General features: G+C 38.2%; 1 protein-coding gene across 6 annotated transcripts in view; it reads right to left on the reverse strand.

Moving 5' to 3' along the window:
- Positions 1–24,300, reverse strand: part of LCLAT1 (lysocardiolipin acyltransferase 1) — a 120,935-nt gene that overhangs the window by 64,705 nt on the left and 31,930 nt on the right. For 5 of the 6 annotated variants that reach the window (XM_049834019.1, XM_049834018.1, XM_049834020.1 and 2 more), the window contains 2 exons: positions 15,264–15,432; positions 11,642–11,840 (listed from right to left, as the gene is read on the reverse strand). In XM_049834019.1, the coding sequence (XP_049689976.1) occupies positions 11,642–11,840; positions 15,264–15,428 (364 nt within the window). In that variant the 5' untranslated portion in view covers positions 15,429–15,432. Of the gene's footprint in view, positions 1–6,154; positions 6,260–11,641; positions 11,841–15,263; positions 15,433–24,300 lie in introns of those variants that run through there. The other variant, XM_049834023.1, reaches the window with a different exon arrangement.

Below are 24,300 nucleotides of genomic sequence, written 5' to 3' on the forward strand. Positions count from 1 at the left end.
GATATCCAGATAACTGCATACTGGAAGTGGTTATATGAATTAAAGAAAAGAAATGCCCAGAATGCAGTCTCAGCAAATCTTTTCAAATTTGTACGCTGTACTTGTTAAAAACCTTCTGTAAGTAAAACTAAACTTTGACCACAACATTTTATGTGCATCTATGCACATATCATATTCCCACATCTGCAGTGCCAAGAAGTATCAGTATAGCTGTATTAACAGAGACTATCCATGTTTAAACAAATCATTTGCAGGAAAAAATAAAGGTTAACTTCAAAGTAACTGAAAAATAACTTACATAATTTAACTATGCTTTCTTCTGGCATTTAATCATCTCCTACTGCTACAATATATTTCACTACAATGGTGCAAAACGAGTATATTAAATTGAACTAATCAGGGCTTCATATTCACATTTGTCATTGTATTATATAAAGAGGACACCCTTTCATACCAAACATTGCCAAATACCAAATGGTGCCATGGAATTCAGTTCCTCTAGAAGATACATGGCGATGGAATGAAGCTGCATCAGGGGAAGTTGAGACTGGACATTAGGAAAAGGTTCTTCACTGAGAGGGTGGTCAGTCACTGGAACAGGCTCCCCAGGGCAGTGGTCACGGCACCAAGCCCGTCAGAGTTCAAGGAGCATCTGGACAACACTCTTAGTCATATGGTTTAGCTTTAGGTAGTCCTGAGAGGAACAGGGAGTGGGGGTTGATGATCCTTATGGGCCCCTTCCAACTTGAGATACCTTATGATTCTATGATCCCTCATCAAAAAATCAAGTTCATAAAAATGGACACAACAAAGGAAAAAAACCCTGTAAGCAGAAACAGAGATGCCTTGTACCGTACCATTTACAGCTCTGAGAATGTAGATGCTCCATGGGACAGAGTGGAAAAATACATAGAGATCAGGAAAGTTGTCCTGTAGTTTCGGTGTCTTCCAATCATTCTTACCTCTCAGCCCAGACCTTTTGTATGTTTTATGTACCCTAGACACTACACCTACATTAGTTTATGCAAAGCCTGTACTGTGCTAAACCATTTTATTGTGTGGTGTCACACATCAGGCCTAAATTATTCAGTCCTTGTGTTCTCATTGCAGCAGAGTCTGCAGTAGGCAGAAAGAAGGTGTCCTGGTTTCAGCTGGAATAAAGGTAATTTCTTCTTAGTAGCTGGTATAGAGCCCTGTTTTGGATTTAGGATGAAAATAACGTTGATAACACACTGATGGTTTAGTTGTTGCTAAGCAGCATTTATAGTAAGTCAAGGACTTCTCAGCTTTTCATGCTGCCCAGCCAGCAGTGGCTGGGAGTGCACAAGAAACTGGGAGAGGACACAGCCAGGACAGCTGGCCCAAACGAGCCAAAGGAATATTCCATACCATATTACATCATGCCCAGCCTACAAACTGGGGTGAGTTGGCTGGGGGGCACCACGGCTCAGGGACTGGCTGGGCATTGGTCAGTGGGTGGTGAGCAATTGTATTGTGCATCACTTGTTTTGTATATTCTCATTATTAGGAGGAGGAGGAGTATTTTACCTACCTTCTCTGTCCTGTTACAGTGCCTTTATCTCGACCCACAACTTTTACTCTTTTTTCCCCAATTCTCTCCCCATCCCACTGCAGCAGGAGGGGGGGAGTGAGCGAGCAGCTGCGTGGTGCTTAATTGCCAGATAGGGTTAAACCATGACAGAAAGGGACACGAGCAGCAAAATAAATGCTCACTTGGGAAGCCTACTGATACTTTCCCAGGTCAGCAGCTCCTTAGAGTGATTTTAGTCCATAACAGAGGGAGCATGGAAAAAATCTCACTGTCAGATCCCACGGTCTCCCCTACCTTTCTTCATGTAGCACAAGGCTTTAAATTATATGGAAACTTGCATACAAACTCTTTCTAGCAATCATTCTTTAACAGCACTGTGAACATCAAATTACAAATACCTTTAGCTACTAAGAAAGCTGCTGCTTGGGTGACTTATATTTTACCTAACTAAACTGCCTTAAAGCAGAGGATATAGTGCAGTAGTTTCCCATTCCTGTCCTAAGTGGTGGTGTTATATATGGGCTATGAAAAATTAAACAGTAATGTAATGACAGTAGGGTGTCAGGGAGGAGGAAAAAAGAAAGAGAGGGAAGGGAGTTGGGAGGCATCCAGTTTTTAAAATAAACAACAGGTTTGATTTTTCTAACCCTTCCAATAGATAACATCCAGAGCTCTGGAAGAATTTTTCTATCTTAAGTGTAAATCTAATTAGATAAAACAGTCCTGACGGTTCAAATAAGAACAGATTATCTAACTAATAAAGGACCCAGGTTTTCCTCCCCACTTACCCCAGCAAAGCACAGTGCACCAAACTATTTTACCATCTATGAAAGCAGAAGAACCTTCCACATTTGCTCAAGCTTTAAGGCCTCTGGTGAAAGGCAACAAAACCATGAATTACTGCCTTCAACCAAAACCTTGGTCCATGCACCGATGGGAGAGAATGCCTGCTGTTTACATGTCTCACCATCCCACCAGGTTCAAGCAGGAGAGGAAACCCAGAACAGGCTTGCAGACACATGCCTTTGAACAAAGCAAAAGCAGCTCTCGCTTTGATTTCCATTCCACTGTGCGTCTGCATTGTGCTGCTGGAAGAACAACACGAACAAGTCCGAGGCATGACGTGGGATCCAAATGGGAATGCACAGAGAAACAGGAGGAATTCAGTAAAGCAATGGGCAAAATGAAAGGTTTTGCTAATCAGCAAGATTTATGAATAAGCAGCAGAAGGAAGTACCTTCTCATGTGCAGCCTGCAGTGAAACACGCTGTTCAGTTAATTATTGTTAAGTTTAGGTCACATTGTTCAACAAAAGTAATTATATTTTGCTCTTTTCGCACAGCGTTTTTAGTTGTCTAAAAGCTCCTGGGCAACAGGAATTTTCCTAGCAAAGGCAGCAGTTACTTGACTGGGGAAAAATGGTTGCCTGTTGATTTGCAGATTCGTGAGAAATCATCGATTACAGAAACATGGCAGAGAAAGAGTGAAGCTAAAGAAATCATAACAATGCAACTCCATTTCTTTGCTAAAATGCCTAAAATTTTGGTTCCTGCAAGACTAAATAACATCACTTGGAAAAGTACTCAAAAAGCATCACACTGCACAGCTCTTGTTCAAAATTACAAAACAGTAGCACAAAAAACTACTAGGTAGAGTAGCTAGCCACACTGACCCTTAATCAACTTTTCAGAGCTGAAAAAATAAAAAAGGCAAATTCAAATATCAAGTAACACATACACGCTAATGATATGTATTTATCAGGACATCATTCTAACACAGAAAAAAAATTACACTTGCACAAAAAGGAAAGCCTGCTACTGAACTAGAGAAATGCGCTGTACGTAAGAATTTCCTTACTGCCTTGGGGATAAAGCAAATTATAGCTTATGCAGGGTGAGAATTTGCAGCATTGTATTAAAAAACGCTAGCTGTAAGCATAAAGCTTTCTAAATTTTAAGACCCTGCAGTTCTATTTTCCGCTCCCCAAAATCCTTTAAAATGAAATAACACTTGAAGCTGAAATTTCTTAAGTGTGTTTTCATTGCAAAGGTAATTTGGGAGTAAGTACATACTAGGGATGGAGGTGGCAATGAAGAAAAGAGAGAAAGAAGCAAGTTGTTAAAAAAAAGGCTTTGTTTGGTTTTGTATCGCAACTGTATGTACATTTCCATAAGTATCTCAGAAATTAGATATCCTCAAAAATGTCATGTCTCTAAGAGGAATATTACAGCTGATATTGAAAGCAAAACATACACACATCAAGAAAATGGTATCTATGTATTTTCTATAGCAATTTAACAGAACAGCTAATAATACAAAACACACACCCCAACCAAATTTAATAAATGATTCAAAACTATAGAAATAAGTAGAAAAGTAGAAGGCCTAACTGGGATTTCGTTATTATATTCATTCATCCTCCCTCTTTTCTTCCACTGTATTATTCACTGGTTTTTCATAGCATTATCTTGGTCAAAAATAAAAGCATTATTCAGTGCACCTGTATTCAACAGGGATCTGGTCCTGATCACGGCTTTTGAGGCAAAAGGGAACCAGACATCTAGGCTTAATAAGGGAAATCACTTGGAAGCACATGATCCCACTGTATACAAATAATTGGGTCCATTAACAGTTTGTTATTCCAAGTGTTTTGATGCATAAAATATCCACAAGGCAACAACCACATAATTCTGAATGTTCCTTATTTCAAAGATCTGTAGGTATTGAAAAGAGATTAGAACATAGAAAATCACACAGGAAGCCAGGGCTTAAAGTTACTATGTATATACACTATTAAGTTTTCATCAGCTAAACAGGTTTCCACATATTCAATTAGAATCCACCAATTTACTGTTTTTTTTTCTAGATAGTTTTATGTCTAATAACCCAAAGAAAGTGAAAAGATTTTTTAAATTTAATGTAATGGTTTGAGTACACAAACTAGGAAAATAAAGAAAGAAATGCTTCTTGAAATAATCCTGTAAAGCACAATCTCTGCTCCTGGCAAGTTTTTTTTTAACCATGCTCATTTCCAATAATGTAGTTAATAGGAATATAATGAATTGAACAACTACCATCTGATTTGGTGAATTATTTGAGCAAGTTACAAAACTAGCTAAGAGATAAAATTCACAAATATAGATTCACAGTAGCACTCCTAATTTTGTAGTGAAACATCTGATTCAGTCTATTTATTCATTTGATTCAATCTATTTGTAAGGTGTCTATTTAAACACCAGTATGCTTTTGCTATTGCCTTGCCCTATCAGACTCCGAACATTACTTTAATCTGCATCTGTTTTTAAATTACTTGTGTGGTCACGTTTGTGTTGTTCAGACTACATATTTCATACCTATATATACCACATAGTCTACTTTTTACTTGGACAGAATATCATCTCTTCCAATGTATGTGAAGCCTAAACCTTTTTTCTTACTAAAAAAAACTTGAGCAAACAAACAGCAATGTTAGAAACACAGAATTTTAAGGTAACTGAAACAAAGAAAAATATTCTGGTTTTGCTCTGATCAGTTTTACATTTTATTTCCCATAGTTCTCATGCATTTGTTTCAGAACCAAAATATTCTAAATTTTGTATTTAAGTCACATTCAAATTTTAACACTTTCTGTATTTCCTTTGCCCTGCTTCGTTCTCTTACAGAAGAATACAGTATGTTCCAGTAGAAATCTCTGCTTTAGCTTACTGTTTATTTATAATGCAATTAGAAGCTTCTTCAAACAACGTTTACAGTACGAGATTCCCTTGTCAGGGCAATAACAATGTTGTCAAAAAGCTAGTCAAATACAGCGGCCTATGTCGTAGCTGTGAAAATTTAACTGTGAAACCTTCTAGAAAGGATATTCCACTGAAGAATTGGTACCCCTCAGCCAATACTCACACAAAAAAAAAGTGAAAGTATGTAGGAAAAATCATTACAGTAGTAGCAGGATATATATGTATATAAAGCACCCAGACAAAGGTATACCATGCTCTTGGAAAGTATTCTTTAAATATTCAATCCCTTAATCACGGATCAGAAAGATGCTATTTGGACACTTCATACTGAAATATTCATTCTACTTCCTAAATTATGCCATTTTTATAGAATATGGGCAATCAGATTAACTCTACCATTGCATTAGTGCTACTTACACAAAATCTTTGCATTAAAATGCTATAAATGCCATTAAGGAACGTTAAACCTATTCAGCTACAATATCCATCTTAAAATAACACTTCAAATTTGATTCGATGTACTGTGTAAAATCAGAATAACGTAACATCGCTCAAAACTAAAGCAAAGGCTTAAACCTCTAGGATGGCTGGAAGATTGCTTTTTCTAACGCATTTTAAAAGTACAGCAATACAGTGAAACAGCACATGAAAACCTGAGTATTAAAAAATATGAGTCTTGCCCAATACATATCTGGAGAAAAGCCCCGCATCATTCCAGAATCATCAAAGACAAAAAAGAAACAATCTCTGGCTGTTAGAAAGCGGAGAAGAACAAACAGGCCCTACCAAACAGTCCCAGTCTCTCCCATGGATGTGCCATCTTAACTACAAGTCAGAAAGAGCGAGAGATTTTACAATTCAATACCTCTTCGTAGGCCTGCATCCTCTTCAGATGCCCCATCTCCTTACGGGGGGACTGTGAAAGTCCCTCAGCCTGATGAGCTGATCCACACAGATGCTGCATAACCCACTGATAATGGCAAAGGAATGTAAGTTGGGAAAACATGCCATCCTAATTCTGCTGTTATTTGTTCTGTGAGCTTGGACAAAATAACCACTCCCTTCAACACTTGTCATTTGTAAAATGGGGAGAAGGAGAAAGATTAGCATTTGATCTCACTCTTTTGATGTGCGTTTTGGAGAGGCAAAGGGGGTGGAGAGAAAATGGAGTCCTTATTATATAGTAAGGATAAGGAAAGTTTTAATGGAAGACAGGCTAGTATTTTTGTAATTCGCTCCCCCGCCCCGACAGAGTTGGGAGAATTTCTGTGGTATACTTCTGAAAATATTCCTATTATTCCCTTCGTGGAAGAGCCAAGCTGGGAAACAGCAACCTCAGTCTTTTCTTCCCTACAAAAAAATACATGTAGAGTTACAGCCAAATTAAGCTGCATTTTTGCTTCAAAGTAATAAACCTTCCCTCAACACTTAAAACTTCTTCAAGAGAGTCTTCACTGTGAACAACTGGTAGAATAACAATTGTGTTCTCCATTAGAGAGCATACTTTTCAACTTCTACTGTAAAAATCACGTAGGATAACAACTCTAAGGTAATTAAGCCTGGCAGCTCATAATTGAATTGCTAGAAGACAAAATGTCACAGCTCCTCAAAACTCTGATTTCAACCTATTTTAACATAACAAAGTCGCTTGAGACATGAGCTATACTAGAAAGTTCAGTAGGTTACACCTTTAATTTTTTAAGCCAATATGCTCCATCGATAAGAATTTGGATGCAAATCCAGCTATAACCTGAACAAAGACACTTTATGCCAAAGTATTTATATCCCTACCTACAGAAGTAGCTGTGGCAGCACAAACACTTCCATGCCAATACAAACGCGTACAGATTCCCCGCAGCGTGCTGCTTTAACTATTCTCCAATTGAGTTAAGTGCTAAAAATTTTTTAGGCTTAGCGATACCAACATTTTACTTCATGGTAGCTGATCCATCATAGCTGTCGGTGTGCATGCTCTTAGCCCATGGCAAAGGCAGGATAATTTGAGTTGTTTTGCCCTGCTTCATTGAAAACTAAGATGACTCAAATTACTTTGAATTTGCTTCAGGCGAAGCTCGCACACACAGACAGCTATAATGGATCAACTGACATGCAGTAAAACATTGGTGGGGCTAAGCCCAGTGCTGAAATAGAGCACAAGCCCCACCCCCCCCCCTTTTTTTTTTTTTTTTTTTTATTTTCTCCTGGTACTTAACAAGGGCCAAACCAAACTTAAGCCTTTGAGAGCTACAACACGAGTGACCAGACAAGTGAAAACCAACTAAAAAGCTCCTGCATCTTGCAGTCTCTTCAAGAGCAATGTTAGCCACAGAATAACATGAATACAGAGATGAAAATCTGGACAGTTACCTGGTTATCTCTGCTCCTAACTACTCCAGGTTTGCCTGCTTTGCTTATTCTCCTTTTTCCTTTATCACCTTGTCCTTTCCTAACCTGTTCCTGCTCCAATACACTCCAGCTGTAATTCCCTGCTTTACCATCCTCAGTGAGCCTTCTTAAAAATGGTAAGTCTTCCATCAATGGTGCCTGCACTTGTACACTGAATTACGGTGTTATTAATCTTTTCTATCAGCTTTAAGCAAAACCAGGGTGAATATCAACTCATGTAGCAGCCATGCACTGACACTAGCCCCTTTGGTTACCCTCTCTCATTTTTTCCATGAATTTATTAAACCCAAATTTTAGGGTTTTTTTTCATGTAGATGTTGAGGCACTTTTAACCATTAAAATCCAAATATTACTGCAAGCCAAGCAATAATTAAAATCCTATTTAAAATAATGAACACATGTGAATTGTCCTTCATTAAAACACAGCTCTACTTCCAGTGAAATCTTACTGGTCCATATCACAAGGCTTTTACAAATGAAACTATTGAGATAAAAACTTAAAAGGATGTAACTAACTTCTAGTGATTATCTGGTCATCTGACAGTACTGTGCATGTTCCTTGGTACCTACTCAAACAGTATGTATTCCACAGTGTATGCTGAACAAAACTTTATCATAGTCTATATCACTTCCGATGCTATTCCTTATGAATTGGAGAATAGGTGAGAATATAAATTGTACATATCTATTACAAGTACTGTAGAGAAGTTCTGTCTTGTCCGACTATGCAGAAAACTGTCAATGCCATTAGAAATTCTCCTTGAAAACCAACACTGCAGAATGTGTCAATAGTTTCTGATGATGTCAGATGAGAAACTGCAGCAACAGCTAAGAGCAGAGTAGTGCTCCCTTGAGATGCCAAAGTTGGCAACTTGTACTGAAACGCTGCAAGAATGTTTCTGAAATTGAGATTACTGAAATGTAATACCTCTTTTTGAAAACTTTACTGCACACAATTTATCAAGCCAAAGCTACGGTTCCAGGAAGAAAGGACCATCTGTTTTTCTTTGGGCTTCTTTTTTTAAGGCTCACCTTTAATCAATTTAAAGTTTTTCATACACTGGAATGCAAAGAATTAATAACTTAAGAACTAGGTAAGTGACTCAATGCTTCTCCTTGAAACACTGACTCCTCTGATTTTAGTTATAATTAACTAGAAAATAACTGCCTATTTGTAAATACAGACTCATTAAATCTGATACCTTTACACTTTTAACCTACAAAGGGGATGACAAGGACTCTGGATCTATTTGCATTCCAAGCTTTGCCCTTCACCTACCATATATACCACTTGGATCGGTATAATCTCTCGTAGACCTATTTTTACACTCCAACTGGGATAATACGTATAACAACAAAGGTACAATGCTTAATACTCGCAAGGTTTTTAGCAACATGGAAATTAAAAGGCTGCATTATAAACCTTATTTTACCCATAACTTTTAATGAAATGCTTGTAAAAAAAAAAATACCAAAAGCAATACAATATATTCATTCAAATATTTCTCAAACTCAAAGCAAAACTACCATTAGGTAAAGAAGTTCCATTTAGCCAATATATCAATACTTCCATAATCCTATACTTCTAAATATATATACAAACTAAATTCATATAAATATATGAAAAGATGAAACTGAAGGACATGATGAAAGCAGAGGTTTTAATTTCCACAAATATTTTACCTTAAATGATCAACATCTAAAGTGTCAACTATAGCTGCAGTGAACTGAAACTGTCTAGTTGATTTCCAAGTTATCTTCTTGCCTTTACAAGCCCATAAAATAAACAAAACTTTTAAGTGAAACCACCGGACACAATTTACCAAAACCAAAAGCTGACAAACGCCTATTAAAAGGCTATCACATAACACAGCAGGGCCATTAGAGACAAGTAGGAGAAATTCTACTCTTGCTGATGAGATTCAGGGTTGTCCACTTTGGACATCGTTTTCTGCTGTATCACTGCAACACCAAACTTCATACAGATTCACAATTAAACCTTATCCGTCGATCTTAATTTCATCCAAGAGTCTCATTTTCCAACTCTCCCCTAATTACGTGGCTATACAGAATACTTTATTTTTGCATGAATCTGCCATCCAAAACACAGGCTGACTGAACATCGAGACACTATTTCTAAGGCCTCTTTTCAGATATACTATGGTAGAATAGAAGCTGAACATTTATGATTTTAGACTATCAAATTATGGCTTGAGTAAAGGACATAGTTTCGCTGGATTCCTCTCCTGTGACTAATAACATTAGCAGTCTACTAAAAAATAAGCTAAAATTCAAAATATTGCAATCAAAGTACTCAAAGCCCATATATTGTGGAGGATGCTTAGGCATCTGACATATAAATAGTGGTTTATAACACTGTAGATCCAGGCAACCAATCTACTGCCAGTAATTGTTGTCCTGCAACACAAACAACAGGAATAAATGACTGCCTGTGCCACCTCTACCATCACAGCCCACGAAGTGGGGTATGAGCCCAGAATTTTATTAGTGGCTTAAGCTACTATGTCAGACTATGAACAAAGACAGCATCATCGTCTGCTAACACTGACCTGCTACAGCTCCACTTACCTGAGCCTACTCATTAAATCTATTAGATGTGCTCAGTTTATGCACTGAACTCAGCACTGGGAGGTGGGGGTGGAAATCAACCTCTAAAAAACTCCTGACACCCTTTCAGCAACCAAATTTTGCCAAGCATAACATAGCATCCAAGCTCCTGGTGCTACCTTCCCATTTATATACGCATTAACAAGCATACATACAAATGTTTTGTTACAAACAAAACAAAACACCCCAAACCCACAAAAAGCTACTTTTGAAGAGATAAACCTGTGAATCTTCCAGACTATACTCCTGATTATCTTCCATCATTGCTTTAAAAAGTTGCATTTGCAGCTGATTCCAAGATTTCAAAACATCTCTGCTGTATTCCAAAGATAAAACATTTATCTAAATACATATTTTCTCATTTCCTGTAATGTTAAAAGAGATGTCTTTTGTCAAGTAAAATTGACCTTCGTGTTTGACTGTTATGGAAAAAGTATGTTACCTAGTTGAAGTTCTTAAGAGGACTAAAGGCCCAGCAAGTGAATGCAATAACAGTGCAACAATATGAGAGTTCCTCTGTATGGAATCCAGCCAAAATTATCTGTTCAGATAAATGGCCTGACAAAAGGGAACCATAAATAAGGTTACTCTTTCGACATCATAAAGTTGCCGCATATCCTGCCCTAGCTAGTTTTGTATTAAAACAGCAAATAAATCTAAGAGATAAATAAAACAGAGATGCTTTTATTTCAGATAAGTTTGCCTATTTATTCAGAAACCATTTGTGCCACAATTTTTGGACTATCTGAAATGATTTCTCTGAGTATGTGCAACTCAGATCTGTTTCCAGACTACATTACTATAAATACTGATTATTTTATAACCTGTACAGCTTTTGTGTAACCAAGTTCAGTTTAAAACTACAGCTATTAAAATGAAGCATCAACTTTGCAATTGCCTACAGGGCTTTTTTTTTTTTTGTAATCTTCTCAATGGTATAAATTGAATAATGAAGAAGCTTGATGAGAGCGTTTGCAATGTGCAGTGAAATAGCACCAAACCCAAAGTGTTGAGACTTTGAAAAGACTTTTTTCACAATTTTGAAGAAAGCCTTCAGTATATAGAGCAGAAATATTTTCACCTATAAGCCACAGCAGCGCATGTAGTATCTTTAAAAAGAAGTGCTTAAGCATGTAGACCAGGTGTCCTCTGGGAGATTTATGGTTTAATTGCTCAGTATGCCGTATTATTTTACAGAAGTTTTTTTTTAAAAAATACTGAAACGGAATTTGAACCTAGGACATTTAACAGGGTACGAACAGTGCCAGGCAAAATTTAAACACATTTTCCTTTTGAATTAAAGGGTTTAGTCACCTACCAAATCCCGGAATGCTTTTGAGACTGGATTTGAGACAGATTTTTTCAAGTCTGAGGTAGCTGTATCGCAGCAGGCAGTTCCACAGGAACATCCAGTCCATTCGTGTGCGATGGTTCATGATAATGACACTCCTTTCTCCAGGAACAAATCCGTCACCAGTGACAACCACCTTGGCACCAAACACCATTTCCAGCAAGGCCTAGAAATAATATCTCAATATTATGGCTTTACTCCCAAAAGAAAAGCACCAGCCCATCAGCAATAAAAATTACATTATTTTACTTATTGATTCACATCATAACTGGAAAGCAAACTTCTGACTCTTTTCTAATAAAACAGCCAGCTTTTCCACAGTAACACTCAGCTGTTTAATGGAAGAGGAAACAACAATTAAATAGCACTTCTTAAAAAGCACTCTTTTACAATCTATGTCCAACATTAAACTTGCTTTTTCCCTAGTTTTCCCAGAATAAGATCACGTAGGAATATATGGGAATCAGTATGGATTATGACTTGGTAGGTAATCTAAGGAGAGACTGGCTGCACAAATAATCTATTGCTCAATATTGTCAGGGCTGGGAAGGCATCAGAAGCTGCCTTGCTTTCTGCTTGGTCCAAATGGTCAACATGTTTGTGCTTAACTTCCACCTGCAAAAATGGCTAAAACCTGATGGGAGAAAGAGCAGCTGAGAGAGAGAAATCCCAAACAAGCCGGAACACAGCACAGGGAAGTAGACCTAGGTCTGTCCAGCTCACCAGTGCTACCTTGAAGACTGAGCCTCCACCCCACAATTAGCAGAAAGCATCAACCACCAAGCACTGGTACACAGATCATCTACGAAATGCCGTCTCAAAGCATGGAATCAGCCTCAAACGTGGAAGGACACAAACAAGGAGCTGGGCAAGCAGCTTTCTCGATTTTGCCTAAACAGCCAGTGATGCTAGAAGTTCACATATAAAACATGATTCTTGCTTTACTTGCTACATGTGGCTCTGACGGGTCAAGTTATAAATCATAGGTCAGTGGTTTATCAGAAGGAAAAAGCAGGCAAGAGCTACAGGCCAAGTTTAAGAGCGCCTGGTTTCATAACCTGGACAGCTGGACCATAACTGTATAGCTAGACTAGTTGTATACAATATCAGAGCCCAACAGCATGCTCTAGCCATGTTCACGCCACATGCAAATTGCCTACTGGAAACGGTTTCTGACCCACGACCATTCCCAAATCATGCAGGGAAGTGCATGGAAGACTGCTGCTTGGTTCCAGCAAAAGACCAGGACCAGGTAAATAATTCAAACATACAGATGGCTGAATGCTAGTGCCTTGCAACCTTTTAATAGCTAGAGGAAACACAGTGGAAAGGTACAAAATCCCAAGGAACAGGAGGCAGACAACGGATACTACCTCAAGGTATGACTTGAGGCCCTAAGGTCAGGGCCACTGGCAGGACACTGTCCAACCCAGTTAGCACAGAAAAAGAAACCACCAAAACATGATTGGACATCTATAGGAATAAACTTAACATTTGGCCGTAACATAAAAGAATAGAAGCACTTCAAATTACCTCCTTACCTTCTCTTCCACATTCTTCCTCCAGAAAAATACAGAAAAAGAACAAAGTCTGGGGATTTAAACAGAGCTCTAGAAAGTAAAAAAACTTCCTATTCTGTTCGTATTTCTGCCACCTCTGTGCCACAGAACCTCAAAGAACACAAATTCCTCAGTTTAAGTCACCTGTAAAACTGGAATGACATTCTCACAACCACAAATGGCTTGAGATCTCAGAATGAAAAGCACTGTATGTGCCAAATATTAATACTATTAATAAACTCAGCTCACTATAATTCTGGCAAAGGTGTTGCTATCAAGAGTAACTATGGACAGCTCAAAAGCAGAGCAGGTGGTATAGCTCAAAATGGTAAACAGTTATCTTCTTTTCAGAAAAGAGAGAAGCAGCCTTTTTTTGATAGTTTAATAAGACTCTTATTACATATTTAATGTCTAGTTAAACATAATAATGAACAGATGTTCTGTTCTACATACCTTAATGCTAGTATAAGCCAAACTAAACTGAAACAGTTGAGACCAACCTCACCGCCCCATCCTGCTGACTCTGCTAGAAAGGAAATAATATGTGGCAGAAGAGTGAGGAAGGTGGAAGTGTTTTACATCACAGAGGTCAGGGTCAGAGCTTCCCTGTTGGGAGTCCAACTGGTCCAACATTAGTTTATTGTTTGGAGACACAAACCAAAGTACCTCCTTCTCCTGACTAAGAATGCAGTAACCATAAGGACAGAAAACTAACGCAGAAAAGGTCTCAGCCTCAAAAAGTTTGGGTGCAAAATGTTTTTGAAAACCTCTTCCTGAACCTAAGTCTCCAAGATTCTTACAAGACAGAATCCTTTTCACAAAAACATTCAAATTATTTTGGTTTAGGTCCAGTGTGGGCTGAAATCATACTTCTAGACTGCAAAAGTTGTCACAAACTAGTTGTAATAATCCAGAATTACAAAGCCCAGACAACTAATCAAATAAAAGACTAGTATTTGATTTTGGGGAGTTTGCAATTTTGGAAAAACTGGGAGACAAACAAAGGGTCGATTTTGTGACACTAGCAGTACTCAGCTAAATTTCATCATGACAAAAAATAACAATACCTCTATTCCCTTTACTGGTAATTACTTCTTCCCTCCTAATTTCATCGCATTTTAGTAACGATGAGAAGGACAAAAGTTTTAGAACATGAAACAGCTCACACCCCTTTAAAACACACAAGACAAATAGAGAAAGCAGAAACTATTTGATATGTAACAAAGATAAATCTTCTTTTATGCCACAAGATACTATTTCTGCACACCAATATAGTGTTTTACTTCAGAAAAAGTTAAACAAATCTTTAAAGGCCTAGAGGAACAAAGTCCCTTGGTTTTTAGTGAATGAATGAGGAGACAGAACCCATTCATACCATCTTTTCTCTGGAACAATTCAGGAAAGAAATTTGTTATTGATTTCCAAACTCCTATAGTTCTAAAGGTGATGCATTATAAGTGAGGAAGACTTCATTTCTAGGGGAAGTTCTTTTTCACCTGAAATAATTTATCTCTAATTCAACTACAAGGACTAAATTCTAAGAGGATTAAGCAAGAGAACAGTGAAGGTCAGCAACAATGTACCAGACAGTGAATAATTTTCCTAATTAGATAGTTGGAACACAGTCGAAAGGAAGAGTTTGTAAGACAACTCATTTAGGAAGTTTGTAATTTAAAAAATCCACCTGCTTATAGTGCTTCACCTACTCTTCTCTGATCAGCATCTAACTGACACTAGATGGAGATGTCACGAAAAGGCCTTTTCAGGAGTACAATTAAGACATGGCATTAGCTTACATATAAATTAAACTGTGGAAGAAGAAGAGGACTATAGACAAGCACACAATCAACAACACTGAGCTAAAACCTAAGTCTCCACAGATACTAAGTGTGTTAAGGCCTGTTTTGACAAAAGCATAAAAAACTTTGGAAAAAAAACCAAACCCAAAATAAAATAAAAAGCATTAGTCAGCAAACTAAATCATGGTATTGCAAACAGTTGCCCAGAACTTGGCTCAAACTGCAACTTACCACTGGGAGTGTGAGCCAAGTGGCCACAACACAATCGGTGATCCAGCGATACCAGGCCGGTGAGATAAACATCAAAGGTAGAAAAGGACCGAGCATGAATATACTTCCAAAAAAACTTCCCAAGAATAGTGCAAGTACAAAGTATATCCCTTTCCATGACACCATGGCTCTGAAAAAGAAAGTTGGCATTATGTTAGAGGGATAAACTGGAAGTAATTACATAACTCTTCAAGTCCGTAAGTCCAGTCTGAGGTAATATTCAACCCCCCCCCCCCCTTTTTTTTTTTCCATGGCTAACACATGATGGAAGTAAAGGCAACCAAAATATTCTACCTCACAAGCAGCAATAAGAGAATGACTTTATAAACACAATGTTTTGTATGGAGCATTGGGATATTAAAGAGGCCATAAAAGTATCAGCAACATCATAATTTCCTCCACTACAATATGTGGTTTCACACTAAAATCTTCAGCAAGCTATTTTTATTATCCAAAGGTACAAACGAGCTATATAAGAGAACACCTGTTATAGCAAACTTTTCAGCCATTATCTTTGTCACTGGCAAAGTACTAATGTTGGCATTCTCTGAAGACAGGGAACTTTGCTTTTCTATTTCTCCATTTTGTTTCTTCTTGCTAAACACAGTGTTGCAGAAACTCATCTTCCCCACCTAACAAGGGTCTACGTGTGACCTCCTTCAGAAACCACTCAAACCTTGCGAGACCGGTCAGCCATTTCAAGCACCAGTTCCCTTTTCATCACAACAGGGCAGGGAAGCAACAGCTGAAACCTCCCGACTCACCCTGGCCTAGTGAATTTGTGACTTTTTGAAGTTTGCTGTACTTCAACTGTCCTTTTCAGTTATTTTCCAACCTATTCCACCAAAAAGCCAATAGCCTTTGGTTTCTAAGACTGTAGTCTAGACTTGAAATATTTCAGTGTCTGTGCTATCAGCTAGACTCTCTTATTATAAATTGAAATGTACAGTGCATGGTGCTTCTTAATGCATTATGGCAGCAATCCTCCAAGCATTTGTAATAGCTACAAGCTTTCACAATTTAGCAACTACTACCAGCTATGACAAAGCAAATGTGGAAATATCAATTCTCTAAATTAGGGCCTAAAAATAGACAAGTTTGCATCTATTTAGGACTCAAACAATTGTTTATAAAATCAAAGGTTAAGTAGAAGTCACTTTTCAGTCACTTTACTGAATTCCTTTTTTGACAGGCTATTTTAGAAATTACAAGAGCTCAGATAGACAGGACTTCAGGACAAGAAAAACAGGAAGCTGGTGTTTTTAATTTTAAAATGAGCAATGGAAAAGTAATCCATTAAGCCTTGTGTACTGTAACATACATGATTTATCTCAAGCATGTTTTGTGCAATGTCCATAGCAATAATGTTTCCACAGCAAAGTATTCCAAAGTCAAGAAATGGCAGTGCTAGCATTGCTAGCACACGAATCTGCTTCTGCTCCTCCATGTTGACAAATAACAAGAACATAGCTCTATTTTGGATACTTTTCTGTTTAAGCAATTTCCTAAACTGTACATATTTGGAAGAAGGCCAAGAGAAGAGGCCATGCAAATTTGTTAATGAAAGGGGGACATAGGAAGCTGTATTTAGGCTGACTTCTGCACCATAGCAAAAAAAAAGTAACACTAAATACAAATGTTTGCTGATAGATATTATGTCGGTGGTTTAACCCCAGCCAGCAACTAAGCACCATGCAGCCGCTCACTCACTCTATCCCAGCTGAAACCAGGACAGTATATCAGGAAGATTTTACCACAATAACATTTGAATTCAAACAAATATACATTTACATCCTCGAGTATAAAGTCCTCTCTTTCCTGCCAAAAGCAGGAACTAAATAACCAGCTGTCCACATATGTACACACTAAGTAGGATCAATTTTGACATATCAATGGATCCTTGAAGAGCACTGCACTGAAGAAGCAATGCTCCAACTGCCACCTTCTATTTGTTACTGCAAACCTGCGTGCAGAAAGTCCAAAATAAAGGTAGCAGAGGACAAAAGAAAAAAAAAAAAAAACAGAGAAGGACAGAAACAACAGAAAGGGGAAAAAAAATCATTAATTGCAACAGGACTAGAAGAAAAGGCCTTCTTCTGACATATCAAGATTTGAGACTTCCTACAAAAGGCAGAAGAGTGGATTAAAATCCAATGTGCTTGACCTAGTAAAACATTTTTTAAGAATACACACGGTCAAACAACAAGAAAGATCTATGGGCGGCTTTCAAACAGGTAAAACCCACTAGCAGACAGAACACAAGTTTGTTTAGCTTCAGCCAGCCACTCCGGTCCTCTGCGAGGCTGCTCAGAGCCACCAGTCATTGAGTCAGACACAATGACATCCTCCAGACAGACACCCTGGCTCCAAGCAGCTGCGGGACAACACAGAGGCACACGTTCCAGTTCCAAATATTTGACTTCTACACACAGGTAACCACAGAGTTAATGAGACAAGACATCGCTCTGTCATCCTCCTAAACTCTTAGGAAAGCAGTGTAGGTCACTTATGTACAGGCTGAGCTTTTCACAGTTTACACTGCTCGCTCCCTCAAATTATAGCACAGAGCCAAAATATTTAATAAAAATAATAATAATAAAAACATCTTTCCTGTATTTTATGTGAAAGACCATCTTGTAAAATTCATTTTTTTAATGAAGGTATCTGAGCTGTGGAAAAGAGCTGAGGAAGTTCTGAAGTTTCTCTTCTTCAACCTGCACCCCATTACAGTATGTACATATATGTTACACTGCATTCCACTAGATTAAACACTCCAGTGTTTATTTCTAGACACGAAAGATACCATGTATGTTTTTAATCCATGTCATTTAGCTCTTCCAGCCACATTTTTGAAGTATGATACATACCATATTTTACTTATTGCTTATATATAATACATTACATATCTTTACACGTATGCACATGCATTTATCTAGAATAATGGACAGACTTTGTCTCTGAGTTACCCCCACCACAATAAAGCAGATACCATGCAAACAGGTGTGAGAACAGAAAAACAACTCCCTCTTAATGAATTTGAGCAAAACTGCAAAACGAGAAGCCTGTGATAACATGAAGAACTTACAGCAGAGAGTAACCATCCAGCTGGCCTTCTGAGAACAGTGCTCAACAAGGTCATTTTAGTAACAAGGTGAAATTGTTAACACACTCAACCCATTTGTTTTCATTTGTGGGTTGATGCGGTGGAGCTACTGCCCAGACAATAGGTTACATGATTTAAAATGCATCTGCCTACGCATGTCAGTTGAGAAGCATTTACATATACTCTCATTTTAGCCAACAGGCAAGGACGGGCATTCGTCACACAAGCTGCTGGGCGGCTTGGCTGCCAACAGCACATGCCCTGGGCTAGTCAGCAGAAGTGTTGCTCTGCGTGTGTTTAGAGGAGGGAGGCAGGGAGGAGGCTGAAGCCCCAGCCTGGATTTGACACCCTGGCCAGCCCAGCTGCCCTGCTGAAGCGGTGCGCCCTCTAACTCAAGCGGTGCCACAGGGAGCCAGCTCCAGCACCTCCTCGGCTAGGAGTACGGTGCACGAGTTTGTTAATTGCACAGAGCCAGCTCTGGTCAGACAAAGTAATTAGTCGCAACTCTGTGTCCTGCTAAAGCTTCAGTACAGTTTGGGAATCGCCCGTCTCTGAAGCAGTACAGTCGTGTTCACGCACTGCTGTGACTTGCCTAACAAAGCCTCTTTTGCCCGTCTTTGCTCGGCTCTGTATCCTCGGCTCTTTCCCTTCCAACGGCGACCCCTCTCCCAGCCCCACATCCCACGTCTCCCACCCCGATGCAGCCATACCTCTCCCCCCCACACACACACCTTTGCAATGCCAGCTTGTTTGGGCAGGTGAAGAGCAGCACGCTCCAAGCATCCACACACCCTCCTGAAACGAAAAGCCGTAACGCTGAGGACTGACTGCAGGGTTGGCGTGCCAGGCTCTGCACACTCGTGTCAACTCGTGTTGGCACTACAAGGGCTGCTGTACCCAGTTTGCCATTGTGCCAGTCGCCTGAGGAATTCCCAGACACCTACTACCAAAGACAACAGGGAATTGACTCTATTATCATCCTTTTGCATCTCTCAGCCCCTTAAACACCTCGCTTAGAAACAAAGGTATCTTTACAGATATGTCAGCCACCCCAAATCTAACACATGCGTTCAACAAGCGAAGCAACAGCTACAAACCAATGCAAAATACAGGCCTGCAGCTTCAAAACGTGGTTAAAAACCAACTATGTAATCTCAAAGGGAAAGGAGTACTTAATGAGGACTTGTAAAATGATCTAAAACCAAGAAAATTTGAGCTGATTCATGTCAGAGACACCCAAGAAATGAATTAAAGGATTCAACAGGAAGTCTGAATAACAGAACCCAAACATTTTCAAAGTGCAGAAGTATTCCTTTACTGCAGCCGACAACTCTCTCTTCCTAAAGCAGCAACCACTCTCAGCACTGGATTTAGCATGTATTATGGCCTTTATGCATCTTAAAGCCACTTTCCATTTGCTGTGTGGGAAGACAGTCAAAATAATTTTAAGATTCAGGCTGAAAGCTGCAAACAGTGAGAAAGACAGCACCCTCATACTGGGCTTGTAGTTCTTCATCTATTTTGTGGCAGAACTCCAAGTTATTGGGGTACTGTACTTCACATGTTCTCGTTGCCATAGCAGAAGGAAAACATGCTCTGTCTCCAGGTAACGGGAAACAGTAATTCTTAAAATACAATTTTTGTTTTAGATTTCAGTTAATTTTAAAAATTCTTGGCTACAATGGGACAAATTACTTTCCAAACAGTTGCATTTTTATAAACTTCATCTTTATTAGAATATTAGCTTTAAATTATTTCAATATTCTATGCAAAGTGTTTGCATAGTAACATAAAGCAGAGACACCTTCCTGTGATCAGATTTCAGCTTGTTTTGCTTATCATCTGCATGCTTTTATTCAAGGTACAGCTGGAATAACAAACTACAGCCTGTTATGATGATGATTTCAAAAGTTTTTAAACAGCCTGTTCTCTACAACAAAACTAGTTTTTCTTCACAACTACTTCTATGGCTTATAAGTAGGCAAAGCATGCAAAATAAGTTTATCTGCTAAGAAACTCAAAAGTTCTAAAATTAAAGGTCTAGAAGTTTCACAGTAGTCAAGACTCACCACACGCTTCACGTTTCCTTAACAGTTCCTAGCTAATTCAAAGTTCTTTTACAAACAGGTTAATTCATCTTCCAGGTTCAATGTAAAACAAGATTTAACCTAGAGTATGGAATTAAGCAATACCACCTGACAAACAGTGCCAGCCGTCTGGTAACTAGAGAGATTTTTAAGCACTTAGTACTATGCAGTCAGCAAATCAGCTTTTATTACACTACCGAAAAAATAAAGAAATGCTCTTTAGGGTCAATAAAGCAACACTGTATTACTACTGGTCAGTATGTTTCCATTCAATCAGCACAGGCAATAAAACCATTCATTAGTCTTTAAGAACTGAATGAGGAATACTAGGCATGGGGTTTAATTCTTCTTTCAGTCAATTACCAGTGGAAAAGGTAAACGTTATCTTCAATTAAAATCATGCAGAAACTCATACAGACAGTGAATGATGCCCTTTCTCTAACAGTTCTGCAAAGAAAGCCAGCAGTTAACTGCAGACTGACTTAATTTAGTTCTGCATTTCCTCTAAGCACAGCAAATGAAAGAGGTGAGCTGGAAATTCCGGCTCCCATATTCAATTTTGCATTCTGAAACATAATTTCCAAGTCAGAAGATGCAATTTTCACAACAAAATTTAAAACCTTTCATCTCAGTGAACTGGACTTCAAGGAGATGGGCAAGAGGGGAACAAAGATTGCCAACTTCCCAGGAGTCCATTAAACAAGCCACCAAACAACTGACCCAGACTTTTACCTGTTCACTAGATTTAAAGTTACTAAACAAAATCAGCTAGGCAGGAGAGCAGGCAGCTGGAAAATTCTTCCCAGCTTGCAAGGCAAATAACACAGAGGTCTCTGCAACCACCAAGCAGGTGGCCAAGTGACAAAACATCAGCCAGGCAAAGTTTCAGTAGAAATGACACATTCTAGCAGAACATTTCAAGTCCAACAAATCACCAGGCTTTTCTGTTTGAGCATTTTATGGGTTTTTTTCCCATAAAAACATTTCAAAGGAAATTTTTACCAATTCTTGCACTCAGAGCAAGAAACTAGTTTCTATTTAGCACTGTATTTTTTAAAGAAAATTGCTTACAGCAAGCTTTTGTAGACTGACTCAATTGTATTTCCAGATCTACAACCTACCCCATCTCTTTGATCACATAACTTCTCACTTGTGCCTCAGTTAAAGGAACTGCAGAAATAGCAGAGGTTATATGGGAAGCAATGACAGGACGAAACCGAATTATTAACTGCACAAATGCCCACTCTAATCAGTAGCCCACACAATACAGGCAAGAAGCTCCATCAGTCTCCACAGACCTCTTTACAAACAACATTTTATTTCTGATCCTTCTCTTGGGGACTTCAGTATTTTAAGGAACATACAGATATGGCACTGATCACTATCACATAAAAAACAAGTTAAGAAACAGACACTTGACCATTAAAACTACTTCCCTTTTATTCAGTTCTTGCATTTAAGAGATTTAACACATGTATCGTAAAACAATATAGGATAGGGCAATAGAAGATAATTATCATCACAAACCACATCCCTGAACCTCTCTAACAGTATAGCAGATTCTAACTTACACATGCACAAAATAAAAAGTACAATACTTAATGAGTAATTTCCGTAAATATTACCAATAAAATATGATTATTACTCCATCTTACAATTTATTATATCTTCTATTTGCCAAGACTTAATCTATTATAATTCAATAAAAAATTTAATAGAATATTTAATTTGCTCTTCCAAGTAATTGTGTCTTTCCAAATGCAAAAAAAATGGCTGAGATTCTTTGCAGTACAGCCTTTAGATACTGTAAGCAGGTAATTCAGTCAGGGTACAGACGTCAAATCAGTCTGATGCTTTTTCACTCTTGTTTACCTGTACTCTTTCCACTATTGCTCCAGACAACTATTAGAACAATAAAGCTTGAGTAAGAGCATGAGTTAAGGTATTTAAAGTCATTTGTAAGAGAGTATCAAGCAACAGCTATAGCTGCTTCCTGGAAAAAAAAAAAAAAGTAGCTTGCTTTTATTCCTTACTATATTCAGAAAATCTAGATGAATTGACAAATTTGAGCTGCTGTAGGAAGAACCACATCAGAGTTTTTTCTACCAAAAGCTACCTCAGTTTTTTATTATGCATATTGCACAGACACCAATAATTTTTAATTACTTCTTCATGGCTTTCCATCTATATAGTTGTTCTCTATACTGTTCTTCAAGTTACTGTGGCCCCACACGCCTGTATTAAACAGCAACCAATACAAAAGGAGTGCCCTGGCTGACAATTCATCAAAAATACGTTTGGCAGATGAAGAACAGCTGTTATATCCCCTTCATCCCATCTTTAAATAAAACAACAACAAAAATCAACCATAACCTTGCAACAAACATGGAGTATGGTCAGTTCTCGAGTTTTATTAGGTATATTATGTAAAACCTGCAAGTCAGCTCTAAGCCCAGTCTACTTTACAAAAAAACTACTTGTGGTCGACAGGTAGCAAATCTAAGTCCTCGGTTTTAAAAGTCTACAACAGACCAAAAAGCTGATCAACTTTGATAGACAGCAAATCCAAGTGAAAATTATGAAAACCAGATAAAACATTCCACTTTGTATTTGGAGATGCTACCAATAAATAATTTTTTTTTTTTTCCCCTGCATAAGAACACCCCAACACTTGGCAGGGAGGGGTGGCATTTATAATTTTGGAAGTACCCGTTTCACAATAAAATCCTCAGCTGGGGAACAGAAATCAAGGACTCCATGCTGAAGAAGTTACTCAAAGACAAAACTAGTAAGAGTGTTCAGTGGAATATCTTAAAATCTCTGCCACTGTGTTGAACCAAAATCACTCCCTAAGAACAGTAAAAGCTCTTCAAATTATTGATATGCACTGCAACAGATCCTGAATGTACCATTTTTAAAAATGGTGAATTTCCAAGGTTCTAAAAACTTTGCTGTGTTCACCATTTCCAAGATAAACTCTTCCCTCAGCCTACTTGCTGAACAGTAACTCACAACTCCCTTCTGTGTAAGGATACACCCATGAAACTTTTAATGGCTTTTCTACCCTCATCAAGACAGAATTTTTTCATCAGGTTAACAACCCAGAAGAAATACAGGAGACATGTATGAACAAAATTCAAACAGCCTGTTCAACAAGCTATGAAAACCACTGACCATTAGTAGGACAGTAACAGCACGACAGAAAACTTATGCTAACTCACATTATTCTGAAGAGTGCAATTACGAAAATAAAAAGAGGGGACGCAAAAGCAGACTTTCAGAGGCCTTAAGCAAGGTACCCAGCTTGGAGAAACTTTCAGCGAGAACTTTGTATTTGTGATCATACTTTACAAAAACCTCTCTCAGTTTCAGAACAGAATATATTAACCCAAAGAATTCCTCCTTTTCCAGTCACAACATACGCTACAAATGAATTTGATTCCGGATGTGTAATGTTACAGTGTAGATTTTTTTTTTTAACCAAAGCAGCTTTTTTTTCTTAAATATCTTTTATACTATGACAGCCATCACATGTAAAACAATGGCAATTGCTAAACTACTTTATTCCTTTTCTTAGTAGCACATTACATGCTGTAAAACTTCAGCAGGCCCGATGCTAAAAATCCCACCAGCAAACTTACTGAAGCCAGTGAGTCTCCACCTAGAATCAATTGCAAGATCAGATTATGGATTTTATCTACTCTCAGAATTGTTACAGGGCTGAAAAGAAAAACTGGAGACTGATCTTCATTTTCCTACCACATAAGTCATTCTGGCTAAACAGTATTTGTATGAGAGACAGAAAACA

This window comes from Accipiter gentilis, chromosome 30 (assembly GCF_929443795.1).
Source record: "Accipiter gentilis chromosome 30, bAccGen1.1, whole genome shotgun sequence".
Classification (NCBI taxonomy): domain Eukaryota; kingdom Metazoa; phylum Chordata; class Aves; order Accipitriformes; family Accipitridae; genus Astur; species Astur gentilis.